At 34.9% G+C, this 25,325-nt stretch overlaps 2 protein-coding genes across 2 annotated transcripts; one reads left to right on the plus strand and one right to left on the minus strand.

The window, feature by feature from the left end:
* The first annotated feature begins 1,081 nt into the window (after positions 1 to 1,081).
* LOC126722407 (uncharacterized) lies at positions 1,082 to 2,040 on the plus strand. The gene is made up of 2 exons (XM_050425562.1): positions 1,082 to 1,221; positions 1,566 to 2,040. The coding sequence occupies exons 1-2, from the start codon at positions 1,082 to 1,084 to the stop codon at positions 2,038 to 2,040; spliced, it is 615 nt and encodes a 204-aa protein (XP_050281519.1).
* Positions 2,041 to 15,122: 13,082 nt separating this feature from the next.
* Positions 15,123 to 24,748, minus strand: LOC126723388 (MND1-interacting protein 1-like). The gene is made up of 4 exons (XM_050426780.1): positions 24,620 to 24,748; positions 22,378 to 24,012; positions 15,763 to 16,308; positions 15,123 to 15,461 (listed from the first exon to the last, which is right to left on the minus strand). The coding sequence occupies exons 1-3, from the start codon at positions 24,629 to 24,631 to the stop codon at positions 15,790 to 15,792; spliced, it is 2,166 nt and encodes a 721-aa protein (XP_050282737.1). The 5' UTR covers positions 24,632 to 24,748; the 3' UTR covers positions 15,123 to 15,461; positions 15,763 to 15,789.
* Between the last annotated feature and the right edge of the window lie 577 nt (positions 24,749 to 25,325).

Below are 25,325 nucleotides of genomic sequence, written 5' to 3' on the forward strand. Positions count from 1 at the left end.
TCTTATGTTGCAAAGATGGAAAAAGGGAATGACTGTGGGAAACATTAAAATGCTGACCGTGTCGCTTTGGGTGCAAATATAGGGTGTGCCGTTTGACATGATTTCTCCTTAAGTTGCTAAAGAAGTTGGAGGCCGACTGGGAGTGGTGGAAGAAGTTGAATGGAAAAAAAGAAAGGATGACGTCCATTTTTTTTATGCAAGTTAGAGTGGCCTTACCAATTTCGAAGCCCCTTAGGAGAGGAGGGTTTATTGCTAGGACAGATGGAAAGCAATATTGGGTGGATTTTAAGTACGAGAGACTACCTATTTTTTGCCATTATTATGGGATATTAGGGCATGATCTAAAGCACTGTGCAGCACACTATGTAGTGGAGAAGAATGGTGGAAGAGTAGAGTATCAGTATGGAGATTTGCTTAGGGCAGTAGGGGGACATGCAAGGACTTCAGCTAGTCCATATTCCAATAACAAGTCCAGTTCGGAGGAGGTTGGAGGCGGTGGTTCTATGAATTTTTCTGATCTGATGGTGCCTAACATGAGGAAGACGACGATGGCAGAAAACCCTGGAAACCCTAGTGAGAAAGATAAGGAAAATTCCATGAATTTAGGAGAGGAAGCAGGAATTAAGCATGTTGATGGGGTTGACCATGCAAACGTGAATGAGATGGACTCTGAAGTGGTGCACCCCACTCTGAATTTAATGCCAACTATAAAAGGTAATGTTGAAATGCATACTGGTTTTGAGGAGGAATTAATTGTGTTCAACTTGGAGGCAGTGCAAGCAGAGCATAGGGCGAATGGGCTTTATAATAATTCTTTAAATGCTGTTGATAAATTCAGGGATGACTTTGGGCCATCTATAACTAGGCCTAAAACTACTTGGACCCGTATCAATAGGATGGATTTTGGGCTTGGGGATTTGGCTAGAGCAATTACGTTACCATCACTTGGGAAGAGAGATGTAAGGGAGACCAGCAGTGGACAGACTGAAGAACATGAGACCAAGAAAGGAAGAGTACTCAATGAGGAAGATAATGTTGTTGATATATCAGCGGGGGTGGACAGTTAACCTTGTCGGGAGCAATGAGGCTAATAAGTTGGAACTGTCAAGGGCTTGGGAACCGTTGGACAGGTAAAAGCCTTCGCAAGATTGTGAGAGAACAAGTTCCCACAGTCTATTTTCTTATGGAGACAAGACTAGACAAGGATGGATTTGAGAATTTGTATAGTAATTTTCCTTTCCAAAATAAGATTATTGTTAAGCATCTTAATGCTGGGGGAGGATTAGCTTTTTTATGGAAGAATACTATTAATTTGGAGATATTAATTACACTGCAAACCATGTTTTAGCAGTGGTAACTGAGGAGGATGGGTTTAGATGGTTCTTGACTTGTTTTTATGGATGGCCAAAGGCACAACAGAAAGAGAGATCTTGGAGATTGTTAGAATATTTAAAGACATTTATGGAGGGACCTTGGATGGTTATAGGGGATTTTAATGCTTTTTTACATGCTTCGGAAAAGAAAAGAAGACGGCCACCACAAACTTCATAGGTTGATGCATTCAGGGAAGCTTTGGAATCTTGCCAACTTCAAGACCTTGGCTTTAAGGGTTACCCATTTACATGGAACAACAAGAGACGGGGGGAAGCAAATACAAAAATTCGGTTGGATAGAGGGGTGGCCAATGAAGCTTGGTTAAGGAAGTTTCCATTTAGCAGAATTACACACTTATCAGCACATGCATCGGATCACCTTCCATTGTTGTTGCGAGTACAATCTTTTAACCATCAAAGGCAGAGAAGGGAGAAAAGCTTCAAGTTTGAGGAGTCTTGGCTGTTGAAAGCTGATTGTGAGGCCACAGTGAAAGAGGCATGGGGTAGAGACACTATTGCTGCACATGGACTTGAGTCCATTAAGCAAAAAATCCAAAGGTGTGGACCAGAATTATTGAGTTGGGGTACGGCATGGACTGATCCGGATGTTAAAGCTATCAAAGAGACTCAAAAAAGATTGGATCAGTTGAATGAAGAAGAAATCTGAAACCAGCAAGGCTGAGTACTTGGAATTAAGCAAAAAGATGGATGAGCTTCTCCAAAAACAAGAAATTTATTAGGCCTAATGGTCTAGAGTTTCTTGGTTGAAGCATGGTGACAAAAATACAAAAAAATTTCACTCCAAAGCTACACAAAGAAGAAGGAAGAATCACATCAGTGTTATTAAAAATGCTCGATGGTTGTGGGTTGACGAAATAGAAGAGGTGGTGGAGGTAGCTTTAGACTATTTTCACACTCTATTTCATGCAGGAGCTGGTGATTAGATGGAGGAGTATTTGAATGCTGTTCATATAAGGGTGACTGAAGATATGAAGGTGACCTTATCTAGTGAATTCACTGTTGAAGAAGTCAAAGTGGCCTTATTTCAAATGGGACCTACCAAGGCCCCAGGACCCGACGATATGAATGCCCTTTTCTATCAAAAATTCTGGCACATAATTGGTGATGATGTTGTTTTTGCTGTGTTGGATTTTTTAAATAATGGAAATATGTTACCTAAGATAAATCACACAAATATTGTTCTTATTCCTAAAGTGAATGACCTAGAAAAAATGTTTGATTTTAGGCCAATAAGTTTATGTAATGTGATTTACAAGATTATTTCCAAAGTGTTGGCAAACAGATTGAAACAGGTACTTCCACATATTATCTCGCCCACACAAAGTACTTTTGTACTGGGAAGATTGATTACAAACAATTTTTTGGTGGCCTATGAGACACTACACACAATGCATGCTAAGAAGAAGGGCAAGAAAGGGACCTTGGCATTGAAGTTATATATCAGCAAGGCTTATGACCGGGTGGAATGACAATTCCTTCAGGGGATTATGGAGAAAATGGGCTTCCCAACACAATGGATAGAGAGGGTGATGAGTTGTGTCACCACACCATCCTTCTCTATTTTGGTGAATAGAAAACCTTTTGGTATGGTACATCCTTCACGGAGAATTCACCAAGGAGACCCACTGTCACCGTACCTGTGCAGAAGGCTTTATAGCTTTATTGGCAAAAGCAGAATTTGAAGGGCAAATAAAAGGAGTTTCTATTTGTAGAGGAGCACCCAGAGTTACTAACTTATTGTTTGCAGATGATTCTTTATTGTTTTGTCAGGCTATATAGAATGAAAGGGAGACCATTATGGAGATTCCCCAAACATATGCAAACGCTTCAAGCCAAAGTGTTGACATCCCTTTTTGCAACCCGTATTTAACCTCACATGGAGGGTAAAAGGGTAATTTCACCTTGAAAATATGCATCTTGATTCTGGTTACTAGATCCTTAATTTTATTTCACCAAAATGATCTTGATATTGTAACAATCAAATCAACTGGTCATAAGCCCTAATCTGACCATCAAATTGAAAGTTATTATCAAATCAAGTTCTAATTGCCGAGATGCACTATCACAAATTGAGTCCGATTATATGTGATTATGAACAATTGGTTATAAGTATAATCAATTTGAGATCAATAATGTGTCATAATTTGATTGGTTAGGACTACATTTTGTGGTAGGGTCACACACACCTAATTAACTAGATAGTTAAGCATTAATTATTCAATGAGTAATTTGTACAATTATCTTTTTAATTAGGGTAAATTTGGAACTAATTAAGTCTAAAATGGGAGTGATTGAAGTCATTTAATGTTAATTGGGAGCTAATTTGGGACCTATTAATGTTAATTGTAATGAAATTATTTTTTAACAAATGACCTCTTCTCACAATTTCATCGATATCTCTCAGAATATTTTGAATCTGTGAATGAGGTTAATTTTCCTAGAAACTAGACATCCGAGACTTTAATTTGAGCACAAGAACGAGACAATTCCGCTTAGATTTAAGTCAGATATGATTTTTCGAAGTTAGCACTACAGACTGTTACAACAGCTACAGGAAAACCGAATTTTGGCTTGCTCCTCACTCCCACCAATCTCTCCATTTAATGCACCAGATTTTCTCCAAGGCTAAAATGAGGTCTAAGTTCATGATTCTTTGTCAACCCTCATTAAATGGCATTCCATTCATATTTCCTCCACCACTACTACATAAACTCTCCCTCTTCTTCATTACAAAGCACACAAAAAACCCCATCTCTTTCACTCTCTTGAGTTCTAGTGAAGTTGAGTAGTCTTGTTATATCTTGGTTTTCCTGAGACTCAAGGTATTGAGTGAGACTAACTCTTCCTCTTCTAACTCTTCTTTTCCTCCACCCTTAGGACCTTTACCAAAAGTTTCCACCTCCACCATATGGATTTTGCATTAAAGTATAATCCCTTTTCCTAACTTGTTTTTTGTGTTGCCATGATGAGAATTTAAGATTAAAGCATAATAGTAACTATTTAAATTCTCTTGAATATGTTTGAATGTTCTTAAATGTTCTTATGTGTTCTTGGTTGTTCATCACATATTCATGCATAACACTAGTTTCGATCTTAAATCCATATAAAAAAACATGAAAAAGATGTTTGTTTAATAATTCTTTTAAATTCTTGAATCCAGGATATCATCATCCATATACATTCACTGGAGTTTATTTTTCAATCCAAATGTCATGCTTAATAAATTGAATTATGGTTTATTACATACGCACACATTAAATTCAATATGTAAATTAATTGATAACATATTGGATGGTGTGATATGAATGTTGGCCACCATAGTTTAGAAGACCGGTTTCATTGGGCAAGGTGGGTGCCTAACACCTTCCCACCTTGTAACATAGCCTCCGAACTTAGATCAAGGGTTAGTAGATCAAATACTTATCTATGTAATTTTCGATTTTTAGATTGTAACTAGGAAACAAAGCCATGTACTTTATCTTAGATTGTATCTAGGACCAAAGCCATGTAATTTTCCTATGATCAATATAAATTCAATTGAAAATTAATAAAATGAGGAATTTTTCAATTTTGGTTTTCTTATTTATCCCAATAATTAAATAAGTGGTGACTTTATTGTAAAACTCTTAATCTAAAGAAGAAAATATAACTAGTCGAATTTCCATTTTGAAAGGCAATAATACGACTCCACCCATTCACGTGAGTTTGGCCCAACATCCTAAAAACGGGCCGAGAGTGCGGTCTCTCACACAAAGCATAAATTTGGAGAAGTCATCTGTTTATTTTAGTACCAACACAACAGGAGATCAAAAGCAACAGATATTGCAAATTTTGGGTGTCAAGGAAGTGATGAAATTTGAGTCTTACTTAGGGTTGCCAACTTTGATTGGAAGGGCTAAGTACCCCATCTTTTCTTATCTAAAAGACAGAATTTGGAAGAAGCTGCATGGATGGAAATGAATGTTATTATCTAGAGCTGGGAAAGGAATTCTCATCAAGGCAGTTGCTCAGTCCATATCGACATATATTATGAGTGTTTTCTAACTTCCTATGAAATTATGTGATGAACTAGATAATTTATGTGCCAAATTTTGGTGGGGTTAAGTAGGCAATGAAAGAAAAATTCATTGGACAAATTGGGATAAGCTTTCAACTTCAAAGATGGAGGGTGGTATGGGATTTTGGGATTTAAGAGATTTTAATTTAGCAATGTTGGCTAAACAAGGTTGGAGAATGATTCAAGGCAATGACTCATTGTTATACAAGTGTTTCAAAGCAAGGTATTTTCCTCGGTCCTCTTTTCTTGATGCTAAAGAATCTCCTGGATGTTCTTATGTTTAGAGAAATCTGTTGGCTGCACTTCCTATTCTTAGATCAGGCTATTGTTGGAGGGTGGGCAATGGGTCTTCAATAAGTGTGTTAGGGGATAAATGGATTCCCAATCATCCCACAAATAAAGTTCTTCATCCACCTAATGAGTTGGTTGATGAGATGGCAGTTTCATAATTAATTGATCCCGAAGTGCATGTATGGAGAAGTGATTTGATCATGTCATTGTTCCATAGAGAAGTTTCTGATGCAATCACCAAGATTCCTCTTAGCAGAAGGGTTGTTCCAGATTCAATCAGTTGGCTGCACAATAAAAATGGGAAGTTCACTATCAAGTCTACATACAAAGTAGCAAGGAAAATGCGAGGCAATGGGAATCGGGCTGAATCTTCAGGGGGCTGTGTTGGGAAACTTATCTAGCCAGGTTTGTGGAAGCTTTGTATACCAAACAAAATTAAATTTTTTGGGTGGAGGGCATGCAATAACATCTTACCAACAAGGTGCAACCTAGCAAAGAGAAGAATTATCAATGAAGATAAATGCCACATTTGTACTAGGGAGGCGGAATCAGCAGTACACGTTTTATGGGGCTATGCAGTGGTGCAAGATGTGTGGGCAGGGAGCATCCCGAAGCTGCAGAAGGGAGCTTCAGATTTCCGAGATGTAATGCAGCTGATGGAGCATTTGGTGGATCGGCTCTCAACTGAAGAAATGGAGCTGTTTTGGGTTCAATGTTGGCTCATATGGAACCAACATAATTGAGTACTGTATGGAGGGCAGCTAAAGAACCCGAATAGTCTTAACAAGAGAGCAGAGGAGTTTTTGCAAGAGTTTAAGCAATCTCAAGTGCAATTAACTGTGAGTCCAATGGAGCAACCAAACGGTGAAGTCTAGCAACCACCTCCACCAATGGTATATAAGTTAAACTTTGATGCAGCAATATTTTCAGGGATGGAGAAATCTGGTATAGGAGTAATAATTCGAAATGAGAAGGGAGAAGTTATGGCTGGTATGTTTGCTACTGGGTCAAAGGTGGATACAAGTGAGGAAGCTGAACTCTTTGCGTGCAGGAGAGCTCTTGAATTTGCTGTGGATGTTGGTTTCACTAGATTAATGATAGAGGGAGATAATACCAGTGTTATCAAATGTGGCTAACTATTCATTCCTCGGTAATGTGGTTGATGATATTCGCCATTTGATGTCTGGTTTACAGTGGGCTGCAACTAGTAAGATTAGGAGGGGAGGCAATAAGGTAGCGCATGTTCTTGCTCAACATGTGAGAAATTTAAAATATGATTTGTATTGGTTGGAGGACTCTTCCCCACCAGTTTTGGAAGCTTTGTATCAGGATTTGTTATTATTATGATTAAATGAATGAAGTTTCTTTCTCAAAAAAAAAAAAAAAAAAAAAAAAAAAAAAAAAAAAAAAAAACAACTTGTAGTCCATTCTATTTAGATCTCATTTGAAACCATTTATAATATATTAAAAATTAATAAAATTTCTTTACAAAAGCTTACTTATTATTAGTTCAAATATAAATTTTAATGAAATTTTATATCATATTGTAAAAATTGGTTTTTTGTATCTTATTTGATAGAATATAAGAATGATTATCTAGAGAGAGAGAGAGAGAGAGAGAGAGAGCGAGAGAGAGAGAGAGAGAGAGAGAGAGAGCTATTCTAGTGTTGGTGGCAAGGGTTTGGTTGATTGGAGGAATTTACTCTATAAAATAACACTATGATAACTAGTGTATAATTAGTGCATATGCACGGTACAATTAAAAGAAATTACAATTATACATATATATGGATTCAAATTATACTCTCTTTTTCTCTCTTTTATTTTCTTATTTTAATTTCTTTTGGATATAAACATAAGTCTACTCTCTTTTTTTATTGATTTTTTTATGATATTTTTATATTAAAGCCTTCGTCTTTTGCATCTCATTAACTCACCTAGAACAAAAATTAAAACTTAAATAGGACATGTGGCGCAAAATTAGACAACAATTGGAATCCAATTTAAAACCCAATTTAATTTTATCTCAGCTTTACTTATTAATTTTTTTTTTTAATGTTTAATACCATGTATGGTGTGGGGCCCAACAATTTATGGGCCAGGCCCGCTTATTCATGGGAAGCCCTAAGGCCCAAGCCGAAGAAGGTTATAGTCCAAACTCAATAACGTAAAGCACAAATTGGCCCGGAGAAGCAGCCGAGGACAGTGCAGTCCTCGGCTGACCCAAAGCTCCACCAAGAAGAGGGGCAAAAACGGTATAGGGACAAACTTGAAAGAAAATCTAAAATATCTAGGAAAGGCTGCCTTTACTACCTTCCCCATACATAGCTTTGCACCTAACAGAGCTGTATTCTTTAGCTTTATCAACCACTCCCAACAACTTTGGTCTTGGACTGACGGGACAAGTATTAGTCTTGGAAAGGTCGACCCTACACGTGGACCAAGGAAAGTGAACGCAGGCTAGTATAAAAGAAAAAAGAAGTAATCTGGAGTTGGGGCTGGAAGATTGGCCAAAAAGGAAGGGCCTCCCAATCCACCTCCAAGAGAAAGACTCCAAGGGTGAAGACACCTCAATCACATATGAGCACCACAAAAACTCACCGCTGGGTAACCGAGGCCTAGCCTTTCGAACCCACTCTCTACAAATGATATTGTCTGGGCCCATTCACGTGCGAACCCAACACTACTGCGGTTCGTTGCGGAACGTGTCCCTACAGAAAGACTGGCCAAAAAGGAAGGGCCTCCCAATCCACCTCCAAGAGAAAGACTCCAAGGGTGAAGACACCTCAATCACATATGAGCACCACAAAAACTCACCGTTGGGTAACCGAGGCCTAGCCTTTCGAACCCACTCTCTACAAATGATATTGTCTGGGCCCATTCACGTGCGAACCCAACACTACTGCGGTTTGTTGCGGAACGTGTCCCTACATATGGTATTATACATTAAAAAAAAAAATTAAAAAGGTAAAGATGAGAGAAAATCCAATTAGATTTCAAATTGGAATTCAATTAGAGTCTAATTTTGCGTCACATATCCCATCTAATCTAAATTTTTAAATTTTTGTGCCAAGTTAGTTAATTCAGTGTAAAAATTGGTTTTTAATTAGAATATAATTTTACGGCACGTGTTCTATCTAATCTAAGTTTGTTTGTTTGTTTTTTTTTTTTTTTGGTGCCAAATGAGTTAATTTAATGTGGAAAACGAGGAGTCTAATATAAATAAATTATAAAAAACATAATCATATATCTAACACTATATATAAAATTAGAGAAAGAGAGAGTTTGAATGATTTTATATATATATATATATATATAGGGGTAAGTAGAAGGTTACCGCCACCAAACCAATCGACCAGCGTCGATCATCCTGTATTGCCACTGCAACCATCCGATTGAGCCGATGTTGATGATTGGAGCGCGAAGGGATTTTCGATGCCAGTGCGGTGCAGTCACTGGAGTAGAAATCCGAAACCGAGACAGGGCCAAATCGAACCAATGTGAGGCGATACCTACATATATTTTCTATAGGTTTGGATATAGCATCGTTTTACTAGGGATTTCTTTTTTCTTTTTTTAAGCAAACGTAGTCATATTGGGTGTTATTAAAAAAAAAAAAAAAAAAAAAGGTGTCGTTTTATGCTAGATTTTCTAATTTCTACCCTAGTATAAATTCATTCTATTCTCTCATAACCCTTAACTCTCTCTCTCGCTCTTGCCTCTTAGCACTCGCAGCGCCATTCGCCTCTGAGCTCTTGCCTTTGAGCTCGGCTTGCCTCTACAGTAGACGCTTCAATGTGGCAAACCACTAGTAATTGTAAATCCCTCTCTCTCTCTCTCTCATTCGAAAGTCCAAACTAAGTTTATACTATTACTATGGATGATCAACACTTGTTTGGAGTGTTACATTGTTACTTTAGTCCATAGTTGTCCGCTCCCACTTTAGTCTATAAGTAACTTACTTACATAGTTGCATTGCATGAGCTAGCTAAATAGTGACTCAATGTATCACAGTCTACTAAGTACTAACCCTTTCTTTTTCTTCAGCATTTTATTTTTGAGGGAGATAGAGATTGAGAGAGTTCTCGCTTTCAATCCTTCACCGAGAGGTAATTACTCACTATATTCAGCGTTTTGATTTTAATACTTAGTAACAACTGCTTTAAGTTTATATATATATATATATATATATATTATAATTAGCTTTTATTTTTTGTTTATATTGAGAATAATATAATAAGTTCTTTGTTATTTTATGTTCTTATCTTTGTGTGTAAAAGAAAATTGTATAGGGATGTTAATATTTAGTTTTACTCTGCTTTTGATTTTTTTTAATTATTTTATTTACTTATTGAATTTGGGATGATACATTGGTTGGCTGGTTGTGAAAAAATAAATTTGATCTTGAGAAGAAATTGATTGATTGAATTCATAATGACTTTTTAGTGACATGAATTGTTGAGTAATGACTAATAACTGTTAGTATGTTATTGTTGCCTTGTTATAACTAAACTGACTAGTTATTTAGGATGAATTTGGGATATACATTGGTTGGATGGTTGTGAAAAAATAAATTTGATCCTGAGAAGAAATTGATTAATTGATTTCATAATAACTTATTAGTGACATGAATTTTTGAGTAATGACTAATGACTGTTACTCTGTTAGTATGTTATTATTGCATTGTTGTAACTAAACTGACTAGTTATTGCTATTATTGGATCTGGTTGTGACATTCATTGATTGAGAGTGAGCTATTTGACATTGTATTTACTAGAAAAAATTATAATTTGACATTGTTGTGGAAAATTTGTTTTTTTGTTGGTTAGAAATTTTTTTTATTAGATGGATGTCGATGCTTCACCTGGATTTGGTACACTTAGGGACCCTAACCCACCTCCTCTTGGTAATGCTAACCCTAACCCACTTGAACCTGCAACACCTATTAGACTTGGTACATCACTTCCCCCACTGCCACCTAAACAAGGTGGTAAGGACCCATCTATAGTATGACAGAACTTCATTAAGTTAACCGGTTGTGATCCCAAGAAGCCAAAGTCTAAATGCAAATATTGTAGAAATCAATATAATTGTCATGGTAGGACAAATGGTACTTCAGGCATGTTACCACATGGAGGTGTGTAAGAAGTGGCCATTTCCCCGTGATGATAAGCAAAAATATTTGTCTTTCCAAACTAAGAGAGAAGGGGAAAGTGATTCAAATATGCTAGTGGTTGCAAACTATAGTGAAGAGAGGATAAGGTTGGCATTGACAAGGATGATCATTATTTTTGGTGTTATTTTTTTTGTGAACTAATGAGCATATTTTTTATACTGTTTCTATTCAAATATTTTTTATGTGAAGATATTGAACGTAACAAACTGTAATTGAGCTGAATGATCCCATGCACCTATCCCCATTCAATTTAGGAGATACTATTTGACCAATTTATTATTTTATTTTATTTTGTATTATATTTAGTAGAATTTCACAGACAATAATTGTAAATTGATATTGTATATGTAGTATCCAATAGTATTTTTCAATATTATATACGTAATAGTAATGTAATGAGAAATTTGGTTTAACCAATATCATGAAAATTGCAAGGAAAAACTATTTTAGTACCTCCAAATGTCTTAGTTGATCTATGTCCTAAATATTCAATAACCTAAACTAACATTAATAGCACCACTATAATTTTTATACATGGGTTACATACTAGTAAGTATAATTGATATACTTGCTTTGAGTGAAACTCTATATATTGCTAAAGTTTAAAAACTACGACTCCATTTAAAATTCTACTGCCAATAGTTGTAAAAAATTTAAAAGAAAATATTTTATTTATTTCTATATTATTTTAATAATCTACCATAATTTTTATTTTAAGAAATAACAATTATATCGTACATGTTATGCTTGCACTATGTTACTCAATTAAAGCATTACAATTTGTCCGGCATTATTTTATTATGTGTCCCAGTAAGTACATGAAAATTATCAATATAGTTTGCTTAAAGTGAAACTCTATTATTTAAAGTTTTAAAACACTACTCCAATTCAAACTCAATTATCAAAAGATTTAAGGTATTTAAAATCAGTTTTATTATTTATTTTAATAATTTAATAATTTATATTTTTTCTTTTCATAAAAGCTTGGAGATATAGAATTAAAAATATGTCATGCAACTTAAAATAAATTTTTATTTTACTGTTACTATCTATTTTATTATTCAATTTGAGTTATATTATTGGAATGCCTTATTTAATTTTCATATGACTTTTTATTAAGATTACCATTGCACAGACATAATAATAGTATAATATAAAAAAGATGTTGCTAAAAATTGACACTGTTAATTATAAATGATGTTTATATCATGAAAAAATATGTCAAATTAAAACTAATTTATGAAATAAAATATTTTTTTAGTCGTGAAAATTGAAAATTTTATTTTGATGTATTTTTTTATTTATAGATAGTGAGGGATGGGGCAATGGGTTTATATTGATGTAACATTTGTTATATGAGAAACAATTCATATTAGAAGACATATTTGATATGTGTGTCTGTGTCTATAGTTAATAAATTATTTTTTGGCTATAATATTGTTTACATCGTTAAAGTTTAAAGTTTACATAGGTTTCATTTTTTTTCCTAAAATGTAAAGAATTCTCTTTTTTTTTTTTTCCTAAACTTTTTCAAGAGTATTTTTCAATCATTTATGGGAGAAAATAGAGGGAAAAATATTTTATTTTTGATAGTTTAAAGATGATAGAAAGTCTTTGAAAATTTTAAGGACAAAGAGTATAACATTTTTAATAGTTTATGGAATAAAAAATAATTATTTAAAGGTACATAAACAAAATTCATACGAACTTTAGGAAAGAAAATACTAATATTTTATCTTCTTCTTCTTCTTCTTCTTCTTTTTTTTTTTTTTCTTTTTTTTTTTAAACTTAAAAATTTGTTATATCTATTTGGTGCTAGTGTGCAACAACTACTTTTACAGTAATTATTTTGTGGTTTCCACTTTTGTTTCGAGTTATATATAATAATAAAATCACAAAACAACAAACAGCAGATTTTGGAATTCCTTCTCTCTTTTAACAAGACTACAATCACAATTCCAATCTCTTTCTTATTCTTTTGGCTTTTAGTTTTTGGATAAATAACTTTTAAAAAATGTTAAGAGCACGGTAAATCTATCATTTTGTCACAATTTCCTTGAGTGACAAGTTGTAAGTGATAGAATAAAAGCACAATAAATTTACAATTTTGTCACAATTTCCTTGAGTGACAAGTTGTAAGTGATAGAGTAAAAGTGATGAGTCTAAAATTCAATACGTGAACAAATTGTGGCAAAATTGTGAATTTTGTTATAATCCTAACATTACTAATATCTTTTACTAGTAATGCTAGAGACACATAAAATAACATAACTTGTGTCACAACTTGCTCACATAGCAATTTATGAATGGTAAAAGTGTGATAGTATTAGTGGGTCCCTGTGGAGACAAATTATGCAATTTTATGTGTCTATAGCGTTACTCTTTCTTTTATACAAAGAGTAATTTTTAGATACTCTTGGAGTATGGAGAATGGTATACCATCCTATCACTTTTATGATAGAGTCCATTCATTAAATTTATGGCAGGGGTCCACTCATTAAATTCATGGTGGAATTCACCATAAATGTGAGAGCAGAGAGCATCATTTCGGATAGATACCGACATAGCTTATCAATATGCTTTAAAGCTTTTCACCATCGATCAACATCTTATTGTCAACCTGGTAGAGCATTGAATATGAAAGGAAGGCAGGCAGGTGAGCAAATTTAACGTGTCTTTGGATCACGCTTAGCTATAACATAAACTCTATCTAGTATTAAGTAAAGATCTAATGATTACAATCACGTGCACTTGGCCCATTGACATTAATAGATAAAATGATTGCATCAATAAGATTATAACTCGACATTTTTATTGGCACTATAAAGAAGAGAGCGTTGTGTTCTTAATCTTAACATACTGCTTTTGTCAATATTACAATGAAATACATTAATAAACTAAATAATAATAAGACAACATAAACAATTAAAACATAGCGTAACAGGAAAGAAGAAGAAGAAGAAAGCAATCATGATTAGCTACAAAAGTGTTTAGTTTAAAGCAATTTTGATATGGTTGTCACTGCTCATCTGAATTGGATAGAGTATGTTAAATAGAATTCTGGCATTACTCTTTTCACTATTTCATCTACTTCAGACCTTATTGGTTGGTCGATTAAATTGAGTGTTTGTCAGAGAGTATTTGATGTCAATATTTCATTCATTAGTTTAAATCTATTTAAGACTTAACAGGTGTTGGGATTTTCTTTCAGTTCCTGTGTTCCAAACTCTCTCCAACCTCAATTCTCCAGCCATGTCATTCATACCTACGTTTAATGCTTCTTATTTCAACTTCAATAACACCCCCATTTACAACATCACTCCAATTCCCACTACCTCCAATGAAACCACTCCCCCATTATCAAACTCACACACCAATCCGGTGTGGTTCATAGTGGGGTTGATCATTGTGCTCATGGGGGTTGCGTGCTCAGTTGCTGTGGTTTTGGGCCATCACAAACCTGAGCCCGTCATTCACAAGCTCACGTGCCACCAGTTCCGGGCACTGATCATGAAAACTAGTCACAGGTCATATAAGTTCCTTTAAATGATTAGTTGCAGAAAGCAAGAGCAATAGTGGCAAACGCTGAGGTAGATGTGGTTTCAATAAAACTAGGAAAATCGAGAATCTATGAAGACCTACAAGGAGTTCAATTCAAGCAATTGAAAAGAAATTATAGTAGTATGTTATAGTTTTATTTTTTGATGAACAGTAGTATATTATAGTTAGCTCAACTATTAAAATATTGTGAATATCAATAAGTTTATATATGCATGCATATAACATCTTACTCCTATAAATGAAATAATTCCAATGCTAGGTCAAAAAAGAGGTAACATGCGCACCTAGATTTAGTATTGCTGCAATACTCATTGCAATCAGCATGATCAAGAAAACATCAAAATCACAATTAGCCACACAGTGTAAGCATTGTCAACCGTGGAGCTTCAAGTTTATATTCAACGAATAATAAGCGTAACCAAAGAAATTAAAAGCAAGACCCAGGTGTAGTCTTTTCACATTGACATTTGTCAACAATCTATCTATATATTTTGATGAAATGCTAAACTCTTAACCGACCAACTTCCAATTGGAGATGGATTAGAGATCAGTGCCAATTCAATACGGCACATATACCATTTGTGGAGAAACCCCACTAGCTCTTACCGGCAATCTTTCAACCCAAACGAGAACAATCAAACCATATTCAACCTTCAAAGTAGAATTAAGTAACCGTGGTTAAGCTTTTCCTTAGTTACTACATATGAAGAACTTAATTAAACACTATGAGGGAAAAAACACACGGGATAAAAAGGAAAAAGAGCTAATCTAGTTAATAGTCACCACATATTTAATAGAAAAAGCATCCCCAAGTACAAAATTCAGATACTGGAAAGTAAACCGAGATACTTAACTAGGCTAGGAAATGGACTATCCAAATTTTTCATATTTAATGCTTGCTTATCATGCTATAGGAAGATGTACAATTCTTTGGTGACATCAACCATAGATTGCCCTTTAGTTACAACAGCCTTATGTATTCCTGCACACATAAAAAATATAGATATATCAGTAAAAAACTAAAATTAAGGATATTAAGACTCATGACAGTCTAGAAGTGCAAGCATATACACAACAATGGTTATTCCAGTTACACCTCTGTGTATAACATTTGTACTTTACTAGATTAATATTATGCCAAACCTACCATTAGTATGAATGGATTCGTTACACTACCATTTGTAAGGGTAATCTCAACCTTTTCCATACTGCAAATAATGATAATGATGATAATGATGGGACCATAAATTGAAGGTATTGCAATTGCATAGTTCGGGTCTTACCATTCAACTACAGAAGCCAATCTGAATCTATGAGCCCGTACCATAAACACGGATTATCTGTGCAATTCGGTCCTGGCAACATGGACACCAGTTAGCTTCAACATTCTTGTAGTGGTCCTCAGTGCAATTGGAACATAGAACTTGATGGGCACATGGCAGGAAAACAACAGAAGCTTCATTCTCCTGACAGAACAAGCATACTCGATCAGAGATTTTTTCTTCCTCACAGTACTCTAGTGCTTCATTTAAAGAAGGAAGCATCTCAAAAGGGTCCCTCTCAGGTCTTGTGTGCTCTAGTCCCGCTGTGTAGAAAGCATCTGGTAGATGATGCAGATTGCTGGAATCCAAAGACAATTGGAGACGGGATATTTCCTGCTCAAGTCGCTTCTTGTCGTCTTTATTACGCTGACAATTGATCTCCATCTTTCGGAGCAAGGCATCTCGCTTTCTATTTATATTGACCTTCGCTTCATCCTTTAATCTCAGTTCTTTCTGCACCTGGGCTATGGCAAGCTCTTTCACTTTCACTTCCTGCCTCCACATCTCCTGTAATCAAAACTAATTTATGAACTTTTCCCCTTAAATTTAATAATATATTTGGGTGTTATCAAATTCACAGACAAGTTTAGATAAGTATTTAAGAAAACCAAAGTAAACACTGATATATAAACCAATATAAAAATTACTAAAACAACAGATAATTACAGTCAAACTTGTCAATATAAAAGGCCTTACCTAAATTAAGGTTGACCAAATTCTACAGGACACGTGTAATGAGTAGAAATTCCAAATTCACAAGTTAAGAGTTGCAGCAATCAGGTGTGTTGCTTACCATATTAGTGTAGATAAATTAATCATAAACTAATAATTGTCATCTGTAAAATAATAATGCCTACACAAGTATGTCTCCTTTACCATATCATAGAATACATATGTCCTGTTTACTCTTCTTGTAATGTATCTGTGACTGTGCTACACAGTGTACAAATTAAAAGGGGTAGCCACAGAAATCATGCATTATGCTACAGCTTATAAAGACTTAATGCCCTTCCTCTCAAGAGGATAAAATTCAGAAAAAGCAGATGCCACTTTGAGATAAACGGTGCACAGATTCTTTTCTTACTGAGCCTCTACCACACCCGCTAGGCCAAGACCCACGAGTCAGCATATAACCCACTGACTACGTCATTGCAATCCATTCTAAACATCGTTGTATTCTTCAAAAGCTCCTTGCCTTTTGAGTCTAGCATTAATGTGCACTGCTGTAATGCCGCGTCTTATAGCATGCACACCGAGAGGGGGGACACGTGGTTGCTAGCAACAGAGACAAAAACTTGACATTTGCATGATAAAGATATCCATCGAAATTTTCGCGTAGCTAGATTAAACTGGTGCTATGTGTCAACTATTTAACAAGTACGTTGAAAATTATAATTGGTTCATGTAAACTTTTTTAAGAGCTTAAGGAAAGTGTGAATTTTCCATAGACAGGATGCATTTTGGCTATCCAGAGCTTTCACCAAAATTTAACATTTATTAACTCAACCCCATGATTCCAAGTGAACCAAAAAAAAAAAAAAATCAATGCATCAACATATGCAAGCTTTAGAATAAAAATACTATTAAAAAAAAAAAAGAAACAGGGATGTTTAATCAATACACTTTTTTAATACCATTTACAAAGAAAGAATTCAATATAAGAACGAAATTCATTGAAGCATGGAGATAAAAATATAAAAGAAATTATTAAATAATAATAATAATAATAGTAGTAGTAGTAGTAGTAGTAATGATCTTCAGTCAAATAGCTTATCCATCCCAAAACATAAAACTTCAGGAATAATGAAGAGCAATAGATATGATGAAATATGCAGAGAATTTAATACAATAAAAGTTATCTTTTTTTTTTTTTTTTTTTCCCAAAATATATAAAAACATGTTGAAATATAAATCTACCTAACATAGAATGTCACAGGCAATTGTTGTTCCTACTCGTTTGACCAAAAGATGCCTTCCAATTTAAACGCAAAATTCTTATTTATATATGTTTTCAAATATTAACCATTGCAACCATGGAATTTATTATCATCCAAATATGCATGGCATCAGCAATAAATATTACAATCTTATGAGGTGAGACAACAGAAAGTACTAATTATGCAATCACCACATGCTGAGCACATCTTTTGCTTCAACAAAATGTATCCTTGCCTAGGAAACACGGACACGGGTATCACACGGTGAGGCGAGCATTTTTTGATAAATTTTAACAAAAAATGGTTGGTACGACAAGGATACGACACGGGTATGGTAAGAAATTATAGAATATATGGAATAACATAGAAAGATTTTGTTATAATGAAAGGAGGAGAAGAGAGTTATTAATGATGGGCTCATCTTTATGATTTTGATTATTTAAATTGATTTCATTGAATTTACAGGTTTTAACTAATAATTTAAAACCCTTCTTCCAATTTGTCATTGATCAATGTTATCAGAAACTTGTATATATTTTACAGCATCAGAAGTCAATAAATTCAGATAATTGTGGACTATTCAGGAAATTTTCTTAAATCTGCCCATGGGTATATCCAATTTGTGCAATTGAAGCAGTAGTTTTAAGTAGTTGTCAGCGTGTACTGGACCCTTTTCATGTGCTTTTTATCAGTAGTAGCCTCAGGAAGCTGCATTTCAACTTATCAGTAGAGAATAAAGCAAGTACTAAAAGATGATGATTTTACTTTCATGTATAACTCCTGATGTGGAAGCCCCTAAAAAGGACATCTTTTCTTATATTTTCTACATCTAGATTATGGAAGATTATGAATTTATACATAACATCAAGATTATAGACCGTTAGACATGTTTAATGCATTATAATTTAAGATCCATAGTGTGCTCAATATCATTCAAATTTCCAGCCTTTTCTTAAATAAATTGATACTAGACAGAACCAAACTAATGGATCAATATTTTTTCTTTCCGAAAATTTTAAGTATTATGAAATTTTCTACAATTTTAAATTTATGCAGAACTAGTTTTAATTATTGGACCTAATCTTCAAAATTTTCCCCCAAATTCCATACAGATTTAAGGCTTCCGTTACAAACATACTACTTGTAATGGATTGCAATAGCACCAGTGCATTATGCATCCTTGGAGTTGATCAGCAGCATGGGTCAGAAAACAATTGTTTTATATTTAGCTACATTATGATTTGATAATATAAAGGTCTATTTTAAAAACAACTAGTAATGGATGGATTGATATATTTTGCAATGCATAATTTGATTTGGTAACAAATCTCCTAATAAGAATTACTAAACTTAAAAAGAACTATTCTTATTTTATTATTTTGTTTCAAGATTTTTTCCATAACTGCATATAGATGATTAGAAGTACTAGAAAGATGTGTAGGGGGGTGGTTCATTGGTATGGTTGACTGATTTTTGGACGAGATTTTCCACCACGCCAACACGGTTTGTTTTCCAAAAGTGGAAACCAATGCCACACCATGGAGATTGGAAAGCAAGCTTCCGATGGTTTTCTATCAATGAGGTTGGTTGCCACCAGTGGGAAAAGAATTCACAAAATCAAAGGGAGGAAAGGGAGTTACACACTAGCCACTGTAAGAGAAGGTGTCCTTGGCGAAGGAGCCCAAACAAAGGGGTGTTCAACGATCGAAGGTAGAGTGTTATTGCGATTGCTCTTGAAATTCCTCCCCTTCAAATCGGAGGTGGTGTCTGAGATGTGAGGGTCAGGGATGGCAAAGATGATGAGGGACACAATGGAGGCAATGAGAATGATGTGAAAGAGCAGAAAGGGAGATTTGAAAGAGCAAAGGGAAATTTGAGAGGAGAACAGCTAGATCAGTAAGAAGAATTTGGGGAAATGGGAGGTGATCAATGCCCTTTCACTTGGTTTTTAAACCTGCCCACCGAGGACCTCACTGACCTCATTGATTTTTTTTTTTTTTTTGGTAAATTTAATTTAATAGTTACAATAATGGAGGAGGGAAAATTTGAACCCTGGTTATCCTAGTAAAGGAGAGCAGGCTATACGCTATAAGGCTTTTGACTAATTTCATCAGTTTTTTAGATTTTGGTACCGACCACTGCACCAATCTCGACAAAAGCTGCCATTGCCTTTTTTTGGATCAATGAGGTTGGCTTTGGCTATTGTAGGTGCCGGTTCAGTGGTTGAGCACTCTTGTGTGTGTGTGTAGTATGATATTACTTGATTTAATCCATGATGTAAATCATTACCACCTAATTTATCTTATATCCTTACAAATTTACAAAGAAATAATAGAATAACCAGATCAGCTTTCCTTAAAAAACATTAAAATATGCATGGATTCAAAGCCAAGTCCTTGGTTTATAAAGTCTATACAAAATACTCATGATTTTTTTATTCAGAATGGTGAATGGTAAGATAGCTAGGCCAAAAAGACAAGATAGTAATTGCCTGCATGAGTCACCAACAGCTGGGGCATCATATAGATGTGATTTATGAAGTGTATAGCTTGCTCCAAGTCCATTAGAAACTTGAAATCACAAGGAGCATCCATGTTAAACAAACAGAAAATACATTGCCTTGGTGCTAGGGTACAAATTGTTTGCAAAGGAGCTTCTCAAGAAGATGAAGAAAGCTTGGTGGAGAAAATCCGTTTATGTAGGATAAACAACACAGACTTTCCTTGAACAGAGAGACCACATTTCCAATCAATGCACTTTTCGCTATCTATGATAAGATGAATTCAGATTTTTGAATTCATTAGTTGTAGAGTGGATTCATACTGCCCTTTACTTAAAGGCAGGAAAAGATTGACCCTGCATCAACTATTAGAGAAAAGTCTCTTGACTTTCCTTGAGTACTTTAGAGTTTCCTAAGGGGTCTCCTAGTAATCCTTAGTGCTTTTTTTCCATTTTATATGCTTTCTAGCCTCCAAGGAATTCAAATTTTCATCAATAAAAATTTCAGAGTTTTTCTCCTTTCTTCTGGTGGATTCTAAAATTCTCCCTGTGAATTTAAGGGTTGTTATCTTGAGTGTCACTGTTGTTTATCATTTGGTTTATTTGGAAAGAATTTTATAGAGATTTTGAACTGGTGTACTTTGTGATGTAGGAGACGCAAGAAGATTATTATTTAGTATTATTTATGTTTGCGAGTTAATTGTATTTTTATGTTTTAGGTCCTATTAGTTTATTGGGCTTTTAGTATTTTAATTTAGAAATAAGGTTATTTTTGTAATAAGGCAATTATGATTTCCTAGCCAATTAGAATTAGGGTTTAGCAATCCTTTATAAGTAACCTATTGTACTCCTTGAGATATAGTTGATATTTTAATGAATGAAAAAATGACCGTTTGGTCTTTCTTTGGTCTGGTGCTGACTCTAGATCTACCCTAGGTGTTGACTCCTAGTGGTTTCCCCGCTTGGTGCTGACTCCAAGCAAGGCCTAAATGCTGACTCCTAGGTCATATCCCTTTATTTTATTGTTGTTTCAGTTTTGTTCTAGTTGTCCTACGTCACTTTGATTTGTCTTTCCAAGTTCTAAGTAGTTTAAAGCCTAGTTGACGTAGGACAAATTGAAGAATTTGCCTATGTGAGGTTGTAATGGGTTTAGGTTTAAGAAGATTTGTGGATTTTGGGGTTTAGAAATTTTTTCAGAAGAAGAGTTAGGATTCAAGAGAGAGAAGATTGGATTAACGGTTGAAAAGAGAAGAAAAAAATAGAAAAAGAATTTTTTTTATAATATGTGAACAGGTGCTGTAATGAATCCAACCCAATTATAGTTGTCATTTCAGTATCAAGCCTGAGTAAAACAAATAATAATAATAATAATAACAACAACAACAATAATAATAATAATAATAATAAAAACTCTACTTTATGAAATATTTACGAATACAGCAGCCATTATGAAATGTCAAGTCCTGGTAAGTGGTAACTAAATTTTCAATTTTTCATTACTACAGAACTATCACAAAAGAAGAGAATGAAAGCTTCCAGAGCAGTGAACTGCATCCACTGTGCTTCTGCATAATGTCCTCTATTTTTTCCAGCCCAAGTCGACAATATGTCCCTCATACCTACTTTCGAGTATTTGCTGATGCCTAAAATGGTTTAAGGTGTTGTTTTCCTTTCCAAATGCTGTGACATTGAATAACTCACATTAATAATTCAGGATCCACTAACTCTATTATTCTATTTTAAATTACAGATCATACTGGACTATGGATCCCATATGCTGCCAGTTGCCACAAGCCATTAATCTAGAACATATTGAGGAGTCTTTGTTTCATGTGTTTTTCACATCCTGATCATATAATCAAGCTCAGTTCAAGAGTGAATGCTCAATGAGATAATTGTTGCCCTTCACTCAAATTTCCATTATAACCCTCATTCTGTCCAAAACTAACTCAAACATGTGCAGAAAGACATGACAGATAAACTTACATAATAGGAAAAGTATTTTTTTTTTTTAAAAAGGGGAAGGGTGGAATTGGAGGTTAACATTGTTAACCTTAATATTGAATATTTATGGCCTTTTGCATAGGAAAATTGAAAATTTATAGTTAGGTCTAATTTACAGCAGAAGCAAGTAACTCACCTCAATTTCCTCTTGGGCCTTCTTGAGGTTGTCCAACTTTTGATGCAGTTGGAAGGACTGATTTTTCTCTTCTTCGATCTCCTCCAGATATTTTTTATTCTGTTTCTCCAAGGCCTGAATCTTCTTGAGGCACTTCTTTTCCCTCCTCACAACTTCCACACTCATTTTATCCGACTCTGATGCTCTCAACTTGAAAGCTTCCACCTCTGCTCTAAATTCTGCATTTTTAACTTCCAGTTTTTGGGCAGCTGCTTTAGCAAGGTCAGAACGACATCCTGTCATCTTTAAAGCATCCTCCAGTTCCCTAAGCCTCTTCATGGTCTCTTCCCCAAGTTCCACTTTGCCATTCTTCAGCTTCAGTTTTTCTTCCCTTTCCCGTCTCAATCTCCCAAGCTCTGACATATCATGGCTGAGCTTTTTAGCAGCTTGAATTACTTTCTCCTGAGCCCATCCCTCGCGTTCCTTTACCTGTTGCTTGATCTCTTTAATATTACTGAGTAAACTTGAGAGGATTTTGTTCTTAGGATTGCGGGGATCACAAACTTTATTCTCATGAATATTGAATTTACCATTGTCTCCCAAAACTAAGTTAGCCATACAAGAGTCCTCCCATTCAAATGAATCAGTTGAATTTTTTCTTGACAAGGAGTTTTTTGAAGCCTGACATTGTTCTGGAGACATCTTAAATCCAGCACGGCAAGCAGCTGCGAAATTTCCAATGCTCATTTTCAAATCAGCTTTTAAAGATGGTGTGTTCTTAAAGTTATTCACAATGCTACATTTTTTGTCAAACAAAACATCAAGTTCCCCAGAAGAGTCATTTTTGCTAAAATCAAGTGCCTGGCCATCACTAGAAAGCTTATTTCCTTCAAATTTACAAAGCCCAGAAGATTCAAGAACTGAACTGTTATTATCAGCCCTCTGACTCTCATCTTCATTTGTCTCAAACGGCACTGCTATGGAATTTGCAACACCCAAATTAAAATTGCCCTTCAGGAGGCACCACATGGCATCTCCTTTGATCAAGTTCTGCCGCGTTTTGATAATCAAGTAAATCATTACTGCAAGTGTGTTTTTAACCAACGACTCCATATCCTCAAAAACTTGTTGGCCTTCTACATAATTTCCACTATCAACAACAAAGCCAGTTTTAAGATAACTAAGCGAATTTTGCACAATGTTTGTCAAAATATCACCGCTACCAAACACATGGCCATTCGTCAAGATTGCTTTCAGCACATGATCAGGCTGATAACCATATGATATTAACATTGTATAGGCTTCATTGTAAATTGCTTCAAGTTTCTTTAAAAGCAACACTTGTAACCGCTCCTCACTGTAGAAGTCCATATTTTTGACATCAGAATCCGGACTTGTACGCGGGAAAAGAGTTACATTACTGGTATCATCATCCTTGCCTGGATTAGCGCATGATACTAGACCCGCTTCAGGATTTGGGTCAAATTTTCTTGGAGCAGAACGATATAGTGCTTTAACCAATACACTAAGTTTATCAGCGTTGATTGGACCCAATTCAAGATTGGACACCACTGTTCTTATTGGGTTGATGTATTTCTCTGCTTGGGGTTTTTGCTTGCTTTTCTCATGTTCTTCTGAGTCACCCATTTGTGTACACTGAAATGCAAAGAACACAGACAAAACATGAAAATCAAGAACCCCCACCCTGAAACCATCAATTGGTCACAGAGAAACAACACCTCTGAGATGCTAAAAGCTTTTTGGTTCAGGTTTCCATAATTCACAAATGATATGAGAATCCCAACCAAACAACCAAAGAAATAAGATGGAACAAAAATCATAACAATCTGACAATTGAGCTTTTCCCAGTAACCAAACAGAGAAGAAAAAAGAACCCCATTTGCAGAAAGTGTAATCTACCAAAGATAAAAGGGTCTCAGAAACCAGAATCAAAATCACTCAAAAACTGAACAAGACAAGATTTTTTTTTTCTTTAAAATTTCTTCTTTCTTGTTACCTACAAATAAAATGTAAAGCTAAAGATTTTCTCAACCTTTACGCATTTTTTTCTTCTTCTAAGTTCTAACAAAACAATGTCTCATAGCAAAATCTAGGAAAAAAGAACATATTAAACACTTTAAGCTGGTTTTTCTTATAGTTCACTACCCTGCATTTTTTTCTCAGCAACCAAACAGCATAGTAATAAAGAAAATCAACAAATACCCACATAAAAGAAAAGATTCATGGTTGCTTAGACACTAACCTTTTGCTTCATAGAGAGAGAGAGAGTTTCAGAGAGTGAGAGCTCAAAGAGTGAAACTGTGCCACTGAGAGACGCACCTTTGTCAACAAAGTTCGAATTTTTGTGTGAAAAAAACACACAAAATAAATGGAGGGTTTTGCTACTCTACAGTTTTATTCAAATATTCTAGTTACAATTGTTTGCTTTCAACCAATCAAAATTTGCCACGTCATTAATGTTGACTGTTGTGTTGATTTTAGACTTTGGTATTGTATTTGTAGTCATAGGAGAACAAGACCAGCCTTGACTTCATATTACAGGCAGTGACGGATGACATGGCACGTCTACTGGGGCTCCCAGACAGACGAATCAGATGATACCAATTCAGCACCAGACAGAGAAAATGTTTATCATCTTAACAGGTGGCGTATATCTATTGAACTGTCATGTAATTTTGAGGTGAGATATGTTACTTGATTGCTTATTTTTGGCTTGCATGCATGGTTGACACGTTGCAGGCCGGTAACTCCGGATCATCAGCAAGTGGGACCCAAAAAACCAACCGTTTTGCTTTTCTTTTCCTAAATTGGATAAGCTATTCTTTACATCATATTTCAATTTGATTCTTAATCTTTAAATTGTCTTAATTTAATCTCTAATTTTTCAATGTCGTGTCAATTTAGCCCCTGTTATTATATCTTGGATGAAAATTGATAACATGTTAAAA

The sequence above is a fragment of the Quercus robur genome, chromosome 4 (genome assembly GCF_932294415.1).
Source record: "Quercus robur chromosome 4, dhQueRobu3.1, whole genome shotgun sequence".
Lineage (NCBI taxonomy): Eukaryota > Viridiplantae > Streptophyta > Magnoliopsida > Fagales > Fagaceae > Quercus > Quercus robur.